General features: G+C 44.2%; 1 protein-coding gene across 2 annotated transcripts in view; it reads left to right on the top strand.

Moving 5' to 3' along the window:
• The first annotated feature begins 958 nt into the window (after positions 1-958).
• The window catches only part of sec63 (SEC63 homolog, protein translocation regulator), a 48,260-nt gene continuing 39,136 nt past the window's right edge, over positions 959-10,082 (top strand). Inside the window, exon 1 of one of the 2 annotated variants that reach the window (XM_042301128.1) lies at positions 959-1,267. In XM_042301128.1, coding sequence (XP_042157062.1) covers positions 1,144-1,267 — 124 coding nt within the window. In that variant the 5' untranslated portion in view covers positions 959-1,143. The remainder of the gene's footprint in view (positions 1,268-10,082) is intronic. The other variant, XM_042301127.1, reaches the window with a different exon arrangement.

Genomic DNA, 10,082 nt, shown 5'->3' with positions numbered 1-10,082 from the left:
CCCCGTCAAGGGCAGGAGGCCTTTTGCCTTCTGGTAGGCCATCATTGTAAATAATAATTTGTTCATAACAAACTTGCCTAGTTAAATAAAGGTTAAATAAAAAATAACATAACATAAAAATGGCAGTAAGCCTGAAATATCATAAGGCGTCCGCATGCTTCCCACCCGAAACAGTTCATGCATATATTATCACTACATTTTGTACCCCCTGTGGATAGGTCAAGTTACCCCCTAATACCCTGGGTTGAGAACCACAGGTCTACCCCATGCCTCCACCAATCCAATACTTTTAGAAGTAGTAAACTCAATTTAAACTCGACTCAACTTGAAAGATCATCAAACTAAAATTCTAAAGAGCATCTAATTTCATATTGTAATACAATGACGTTTCTAATTCTTTAATCCCTGATTATTAAATTGGTTTGATGAACATGATCCTGATCATTTGAATTAGAAGACAACAGCTTATGAGAACCATTTAAAACGTCTGAAAATAAACACATATATATGTATATATTGTTCCTGACTTTACATTTGATTTAAGTCATTAGAATTGTTGGGTTTATTCTAGACAGCATTGCCTATTATAAACAGTGGTTCAGTACAGCGCGAACCTAACGTAGCAGACATAAGAGAAACACGTTTTTTTTTCTAGAAGGTATACAGCTTTTGTGAAAAGGGACTTTTCGTAGCAGGTTTAGAAGTTACGCAACAGGTTAGGAGTATTAACGTAGCAGTTCGGAATAATTAGGTTAAGGTTAGGAAAAGGGTTAGGGTTAGGGAAAATGTACAAAACAAAATCTACTTTTGACTTTTAAACTTCGACAAAAGCTGTATCCAATCTAGTTTACCAAGTACAGTTCCAAGGCTGGAAGTAATATCAAATACTAAGCAGTAGGTGGAAGCATAACAAAAGGGACAAGTTCCCGGAAGTTCCACAGACGAAGACGAACGGAAGCAGAGACTAACCAACTGCGCAGGCGTAAACCACGTACCCGATCTCTCGCAGCATCGCGCTGTTTTGGCCCTATGCTAGCTGTTGCCTGATCAGTGGTGTGTGTCAAGTCATACATACTGGGCTTTGATTGGGAAGGCATAGCCGTGGAGAAAGAAAAGGGGGCACCCTAGACACCCCGCGACGAAATGGCCGGGCAACAGTTTCAGTACGATGACAGCGGCAACACATTTTTCTACTTTCTAACGTCCTTTGTTGGACTCATCGTTATCCCAGCCACATATTACCTCTGGCCCCGAGATCAGAATGCTGGTAAGGCCCCGATGTATATACGACAAGATAGCATCACCTAGCTTAGCATGCTAAAGTTGGTTAGTTAGCTAAGTATGCTGTGTGTGTGTGTGTGTGATGGGTGAAGTTAGCCAGCCTGCTAACTAACACATTCGATTAGCCAGTCCTGAGACGGACCACCACTAGTTACAGAGTTTTCTTGCCAGCCAACTCTGTTGCCAGCTAGCTACATTGGCATGTAGTAGTTAACTAGCTGGCTGAAACACACACAACAACAAGCCGTTAACTGACGTTACCAACTCTGCACTGCTATGAAGCGTCATGCCCAATCTCTCTGCGTTGGTGTTTACATAACTAACAGCTAGCTACGAGTTAGCGAACCAATATGACTGGCTAACTTTTATTTTATTTATTTCATTGGATACTATATCAGTGCCAATAACACCTAACTAGCTAGTATTTCTCGTTCAGCTTAATGTTTGTCTGGTGACTTAGCCAGCTAGCTGCGTCAGTTAGCTATATAACAAATGGTCCCGTCCAGCTAGCTAACTTTAGCTAGCTAGTTAACGGGTTACTCTGAATTTTACGTCGTCTGGCAAAATACCCTTTGCGACGTTCGTTACGTTACGTGTGCTGCTGTTGACGTTAGCCGACGTTCGTTACGTTACGTGTGCTGCTGTTGACGTTAGCCGACGTTCGTTACGTTACGTGTGCTGCTGGTCACGTTAGCCGACGTTCGTTACGTTACGTGTGCTGCTGTTGACGTTAGCCGACGTTCGTTACGTGTGTTGCTGGTGACGTTAGCCGACGTTCGTTACGTTACGTGTGTTGCTGGTGACGTTAGCCGACGTTCGTTACGTGTGCTGCTGGTCACGTTAGCCGACGTTCGTTACGTTACGTGTGCTGCTGTTGACGTTAGCCGACGTTAGTTACGTGTGTTGCTGGTGACGTTAGCCACGTTCGTTACGTGTGTTGCTGGTGACGTTAGCCGACGTTCGTTACGTGTGTTGCTGGTGACGTTAGCCGACGTTCGTTACGTTACGTGTGCTGCTGGTCACGTTAGCCGATGTTCGTGGGTGGTGGTAGCTAGCTACCTATAGCTATACTTGCTAGCTAACTAACTTGTATTTATTTAGTCACTTGATTGATAACTAAGTAAAGCATTGGAAGGTTTTTGATATGACCGTGAGGTTGAATTCACAAAGAAACATGTTTACCTTAGTATTGCAGCTATACCGTCACAGCTGTCTGTTATGCTAACGTTACCCGTGAAGTAGCGGACTAAACTCTACGGTGAATGAAGTTTCTGAGGTATTTCATCAACGGTGTGGAGCTGAGACCGGGCATTGTGGAATCTTGCTCCTACCACATCGTTTCGTCCAAGGTCAATACTTAAAATAAAATATGAAATGCCCACCTTGTACCTATGTTCGTCCTCTGTCGTTGCGTGTCATTCTTTGTCTGCTGAAATGAATACTTTTTATTTCAATAAACGGTAATCAAACAACGCCCCCAAATGTTTCCGTGTTGAGATTCAATTGGCATATGCACATTTGCGCCGAGTTGCCATCTTAGAGCAACAGCAATGAGCAAACAGTCGGTGGTGGTATTTCATTCAAGTTTATTTTTTTTAAAGTATTGGTTTTAGAAAACAGAATTGCATGCAACTACAGGTGACAGACATGGGTAAAGGTGGGCGTTTCATAATTGAAAGATAATGCTGTATTGACTTGGGCGATGTAGTTGGTACTTGACTCCACAAAGCCTGGTCTCAGCTCCACGCGATTGGTGACGTTTGTGATGAATTTCCTTCTCCGTGGAATGTTAGTCTGCTACCCAGGAAAACAGTTTAGCCCCCCTGTATCCGTTTGACAACGCGGAAGTCGTATCAGATTATATTCATCGATGGCTACACCTAATGTCAGAAGTGAAAGTACCAGACTCCATGTACATCTAGATAGATGACCTGTATGTTTGGGCAAAGAAGAGTCTACTACTAGCAGACTAGCCTAGGCAGCAGGGGCATAGGCCAGGGTGGACACAGGCCCACCAACTGGGGAGCCAGGTCCTGCCAGGCCCACCCAATCAGATTGAGAAAAAGCAAAACGAATAATTTTATTATTAATATTATTATTACAAATGTTGTCTCCTCCATATCCCTGCAGGCCCTCTCACTAACTAATTTCTGGCTATGCCCCTGCTAGGCTGCCAATATAGTACAGTAGGTAAGCTCCCAAAATAAACCATATTGCTGGATTTGATGTAGAGCTAACCTCGAGATTTCTTTAGTAAAAAAATAATGGTGTGCAAGACACCTATCTGAGTGGACTGATCCATTGTGGAGTCTGTGGGGATGGCTCAGTCCATCACGCTAAGACACCTGTCTGAGTGGACTGATCCATTGTGAAGTCTGTGGGGATGGCTCAGTCCATCACGCTAAGACACCTGTCTGATTGGTTCCTATCTGAGTGGACTGATCCATTGTGGAGTCTGTGGGGATGGCTCAGTCCATCACGCTAAGACACCTGTCTGAGTGGACTGATCCATTGTGAAGGCTGTGGGGATGGCTCAGTCCATCACGCTAAGACACCTGTCTGAGTGGACTGATCCATTGTGAAGTCTGTGGGGATGGCTCAGTCCATCACGCTAAGACACCTGTCTGATTGGTTCCTATCTGAGTGGACTGATCCATTGTGGAGTCTGTGGGGATGGCTCAGTCCATCACGCTAAGACACCTGTCTGAGTGGACTGATCCATTGTGGAGTCTGTGGGGATGGCTCAGTCCATCACGCTAAGACACCTGTCTGATTGGTTCCTATCTGAGTGGACTGATCCATTGTGGAGTCTGTGGGGATGGCTCAGTCCATCACGCTAAGACACCTGTCTGAGTGGACTGATCCATTGTGAAGGCTGTGGGGATGGCTCAGTCCATCACGCTAAGACACCTGTCTGAGTGGACTGATCCATTGTGAAGTCTGTGGGGATGGCTCAGTCCATCACGCTAAGACACCTGTCTGATTGGTTCCTATCTGAGTGGACTGATCCATTGTGGAGTCTGTGGGGATGGCTCAGTCCATCACGCTAAGACACCTGTCTGAGTGGACTGATCCATTGTGGAGTCTGTGGGGATGGCTCAGTCCATCACGCTAAGACACCTGTCTGATTGGTTCCTATCTGAGTGGACTGATCCATTGTGAAGGCTGTGGGGATGGCTCAGTCCATCACGCTAAGACACCTGTCTGAGTGGACTGATCCATTGTGAAGGCTGTGGGGATGGCTCAGTCCATCACGCTAAGACACCTGTCTGAGTGGACTGATCCATTGTGAAGGCTGTGGGGATGGCTCAGTCCATCACTCTAAGACGTGCTACTGATATTGTATATGATTAAGTACAATGGTGTAACACTAATAAAATATATATACTTTTATAACAAATGCACTTTCTCCTGTGTTTGATAGCAGTCGCTGTCTGCAGTTCAGAAACATCAGTCCACTGTTGAATTGGCAACTTTTCCTAGACCATGTTGCTGTGTGCATAATAGTAAAGTTACCCAGCGTATTGTGGTTGAGAACGATGTGGTGGAGTTAGGAGAGGAGAAAACAGCTGTTGCCTTAATTGTCAGGCGAGAAGAAACCACAACTTTAATTAAGTCTATAATCAATAGCTGAACTGTTAAATGTGCCTGGCTTTATAAATCATATATCTACAGAAATAAGACAGTTCTTGCCTGTTTGGGTGTTTGTTTAATAGCCTGCTAATTCTATGAGCTCCAAGCCTCACGCAACAGCAAAATGTCAGATAAATCATTTCACATTTTTGCTATTTTTAATAGTGATGCACCGATATGACATTTTGGCTGATACCAATATCGCGGTATTGTAAACACATCGTTAGTGGCCGGTGGTTGCTTGTCTGCAGACTTCTTGTACAGCTTTGACAGTGCTCCTGATAGTAGTGGTGGCGCTTGGCTTTCACGTGCAAATTCAGAACACACAACATTATATAATGCAACTGTGTTATTTTAGTTTTAAAAGCTTATTTATTATTAATATTATTATTATTATTATTATTATTATATAAATAGTGTTATTTGACGTATCTTTTAAGACACGCAAAGACCCAAACGGCGTTCCATAGTATGTATGTGGTGAAGCTAATAGCAGTGACGCTATTACTGTGTAACTCCTGTAGGGCAACGTCTGAAAAATAGCCAACATCACCCACGACAGAGAACGGTTGATTCTCAAGGGCAATGAATTCCATTATCTTGGCTTTAATGGATTTCGCCGTTGAGTTGTCTCTCTGAAATGATCTTACTCCTTCGAATGACTGCTGGACTTGTTGACTGCTCGATCCACACAGCAGACATTGTGGGCGAGGTTAGGAATGCTGTGTTGAACGTGAAGCGCCAAATTTGACATTTCTCATTACGGCATGTACGTTATATGGGTAATCACGGTAGCTTTGACATTGGTTGTTAATATTGGTGTTAAACTAGACGTCGGGCCGATACCGATGTTGGCATTTTTAGCTAATATCGTCCAATTCCAATATGTTCACCGATATATCGTGCATCCCAACTTTTTAAATATTTGCTATACTGTTATCAAAGTTTCATTAGAACAACCTCTCTGGTATTAATTTATTTAGTGTTTAAATTGTCCCAAAATATTTGATTAATAATAACCCTCCTGTTTCTTGATCTCCATATTGTTATTATTATGATTATTTTAAGTAATGTCATTATCATTAGTAGACTTAGTATAGGACCACCATGTCATTATCATTAGTAGTATAGGACCACCATGTCATTATCATTAGTAGTATAGGACCACCGTGTCATTATCATTAGTAGTATAGAACCACCGTGTCATTATCATTAGTAGTATAGGACCACCGTGTCATTATCATTAGTAGTATAGGACCACCGTGTCATTATCATTAGTAGTATAGGACCACCGTGTCATTATCATTAGTAGTATAGAACCACCATGTCATTATCATTAGTAGTATAGGACCACCATGTCATTATCATTAGTAGTATAGGATAGAGCTGTAGGCCTTAGAGCACATCCTGTTCAGTCTTAATACTGTAACTTAGAGGCCTACATTTCAATACCTAGTCTAATATAAACTACTGTATCAATCATGTATTTGTTCATGTAATCACACAGCATTTGAAATGCAGTGAAGTGTGTTAGTTATAAAATAACAAAGTGACCCATTGAATAACTTACCGTACACAATAAATCAACCGTTCGAATGCATGCGACCGTTTTTAGTCTTGGCTGTAATAAAGTCTTTACAAAAAAACCTAAATCTACCTGTTAAAACTGCTTTTTATTTCTTTAGTGTTGTACATTGTTCCTAAAAGTCTGATGTGATGTAACAGCACCTGTTTGGCCCAATAGACACAACAAACGTGCTCCCTCTTTCTCTCCAGCAGTAGGACGTCATTGTCAATAAGAATTTGTTCTTAACTCACTTAGTTAAATAAAGCTTAAATCATTTTAATGTGTATATATATATATATATTATATATTTGTAAAATTTTAGTCACCTATTCCAATTCCACACACCTGTCTTCCATTTACCCCTGAGCAACCAGACATTCCCTGTTAGTTTACTTGTCACATCATCGACATCCATTTTTGCTCTCACGTGAGTTTGTTTATAACCAATTTACTGATGTCATTATGATGTGTCATTAGGTTGGACCCTATTGGTCACCTGTGTGACATTATGATGTGTCATTAGGTTGGACCCTATTGGTCACCTGTGTGACATTATGCCATTAGGTTGGACCCTATTGGTCACCTGTGTGACATTATGCCATTAGGTTGGACCCTATTGGTCACCTGTGTGACATGTTATTAGGTTGGACCCTATTGGTCACCTGTGTGACATTATGCCATTAGGTTGGACCCTATTGGTCACCTGTGTGACATTATGCCATTAGGTTGGACCCTATTGGTCACCTGTGTGACATTATGCCATTAGGTTGGACCCTATTGGTCACCTGTGTGACATTATGCCATTAGGTTGGACCCTATTGGTCACCTGTGTGACATTATGCCATTAGGTTGGACCCTATTGGTCACCTGTGTGACATTATGCCATTAGGTTGGACCCTATTGGTCACCTGTGTGACATGTTATTAGGTTGGACCCTATTGGTCACCTGTGTGACATTATGCCATTAGATTGGACCCTATTGGTCACCTGTGTGACATGTTATTAGGTTGGACCCTATTGGTCACCTGTGTAACATTATGCCATTAGGTTGGACCCTATTGGTCACTTGTGTGACATGTTATTAGGTTGGACCCTATTGGTCACCTGTGTGACATTATGTCATTAGGTTGGACCCTATTGGTCACCTGTGTGACATTATGCCATTAGGTTGGACCCTATTGGTCACCTGTGTGACATTATGCCATTAGGTTGGACCCTATTGGTCACCTGTGTGACATTATGCCATTAGGTTGGACCCTATTGGTCACCTGTGTGACATTATGCCATTAGGTTGGACCCTATTGGTCACCTGTGTGACATTATGCCATTAGGTTGGACCCTATTGGTCACCTGTGTGACATTATGCCATTAGGTTGGACCCTATTGGTCACCTGTGTGACATTATGCCATTAGGTTGGACCCTATTGGTCACCTGTGTGACATTATGCCATTAGGTTGGACCCTATTGGTCACCTGTGTGACATGTTATTAGGTTGGACCCTATTGGTCACCTGTGTGACATTATGCCATTAGGTTGGACCCTATTGGTCACTTGTGTGACATGTTATTAGGTTGGACCCTATTGGTCACCTGTGTGACATTATGTCATTAGGTTGCGGTGCAGCCAGCGGGTTTCTCCACGCATCGCGCCGACAGAAACAAACATATTTCTGGTAAGAAGACGGGCGGGGGCGTATGCCTTATGGCCAACGTGACATGGTGTGATGAAAGAAACATACAGGAACTCAAATCCTTCTGTTCACCTGATTTAGAATTCCTCACAATCAAATGTAGACCGCATTATCTACCAAGAGAATTCTCTTCGATTATAATCACAGCCGTATATATCCCCCAAGCAGACACATCGATGGCTCTGAACGAACTTTATTTAACTCTCTGCAAACTGGAAACGATTTATCCGGAGGCTGCATTCATTGTAGCTGGGGATTTTAACAAGGCTAATCTGAAAACAAGACTCCCTAAATTTTATCAGCATATCGATTGCGCAACCAGGGGTGGAAAGACCCTGGATCATTGTTACTCTAACTTCCGCGACGCATATAAGGCCCTGCCCCGCCCCCTTTCGGAAAAGCTGACCACGACTCCATTTTGTTGATCCCTGCCTACAGACAGAAACTAAAACAAGAAGCTCCCACGGTGAGGTCTGTCCAACGCTGGTCCGACCAAGCTGACTCCACACTCCAAGACTGCTTCCATCACGTGGACTGGGAGATGTTTCGTATTGCGTCAGACAACAACATTGACGAATACGCTGATTCGGTGTGCGAGTTCATTAGAACGTGTGTTGAAGATGTCGTTCCCATAGCAACGATTAAAACATTCCCTAACCAGAAACCGTGGATTGATGGCAGCATTCGTGTGGAACTGAAGGCGCGAACCACTGCTTTTAATCAGGGCAAGGTGTCTGGTAACATGACTGAATACAAACAGTGCAGCTATTCCCTCCGCAAGGCTATCAAACAAGCTAAGCGCCAGTACAGAGACAAAGTAGAATCTCAATTCAACGGCTCAGACACAAGAGGCATGTGGCAGGGTCTACAGTCAATCACGGACTACAGGAAGAAACCCAGCCCAGTCACGGACCAGGATGTCTTGCTCCCAGGCAGACTAAATAACTTTTTTGCCCGCTTTGAGGACAATACAGTGCCACTGACACGGCCGGCAACGAAAACATGCGGTCTCTCCTTCACTGCAGCCGAAGTGAGTAAGACATTTAACCCTCGCAAGGCTGCAGGCCCAGACGGCATCCCCAGCCGCGCCCTCAGAGCATGCGCAGACCAGCTGGCCGGTGTGTTTACGGACATATTCAATCAATCCCTATACCAGTCTGCTGTTCCCACATGCTTCAAGAGGGCCACCATTGTTCCTGTTCCCAAGAAAGCTAAGGTAACTGAGCTAAACGACTACCGCCCCGTAGCACTCACATCCGTCATCATGAAGTGCTTTGAGAGACTAGTCAAGGACCATATCACCTCCACCCTACCTGACACCCTTGACCCACTCCAATTTGCTTACCGCCCAAATAGGTCCACAGACGATGCAATCTCAACCACACTGCACACTGCCCTAACCCATCTGGACAAGAGGAATACCTATGTGAGAATGCTGTTCATCGACTACAGCTCGGCATTCAACACCATAGTACCCTCCAAGCTCGTCATCAAGCTCGAGACCCTGGGTCTCGACCCCGCCCTGTGCAACTGGGTACTGGACTTCCTGACGGGCCGCCCCAGGTGGTGAGGGTAGGCAACAACATCTCCTCCCCGCTGATCCTCAACACTGGGGCCCCACAAGGGTGCGTTCTGAGCCCTCTCCTGTACTCCCTGTTCACCCACAACTGCGTGGCCATGCACGCCTCCAACTCAATCATCAAGTTTGCGGACGACACAACAGTGGTAGGCTTGATTACCAACAACGACGAGACTGCCTACAGGGAGGAGGTGAGGGCCCTCGGAGTGTGGTGTCAGGAAAATAACCTCACACTCAACGTCAACAAAACTAAGGAGATGATTGTGGACTTCAGGAAACAGCAGAGGGAACACCCCCCATCCACATCGATGGAACAGTAGTGGAGAGGGTA

Source organism: Oncorhynchus tshawytscha, linkage group LG18, assembly GCF_018296145.1.
Source record: "Oncorhynchus tshawytscha isolate Ot180627B linkage group LG18, Otsh_v2.0, whole genome shotgun sequence".
NCBI classification, from domain to species: domain Eukaryota; kingdom Metazoa; phylum Chordata; class Actinopteri; order Salmoniformes; family Salmonidae; genus Oncorhynchus; species Oncorhynchus tshawytscha.
This window is presented reverse-complemented; position numbering and strand designations above follow the sequence as displayed.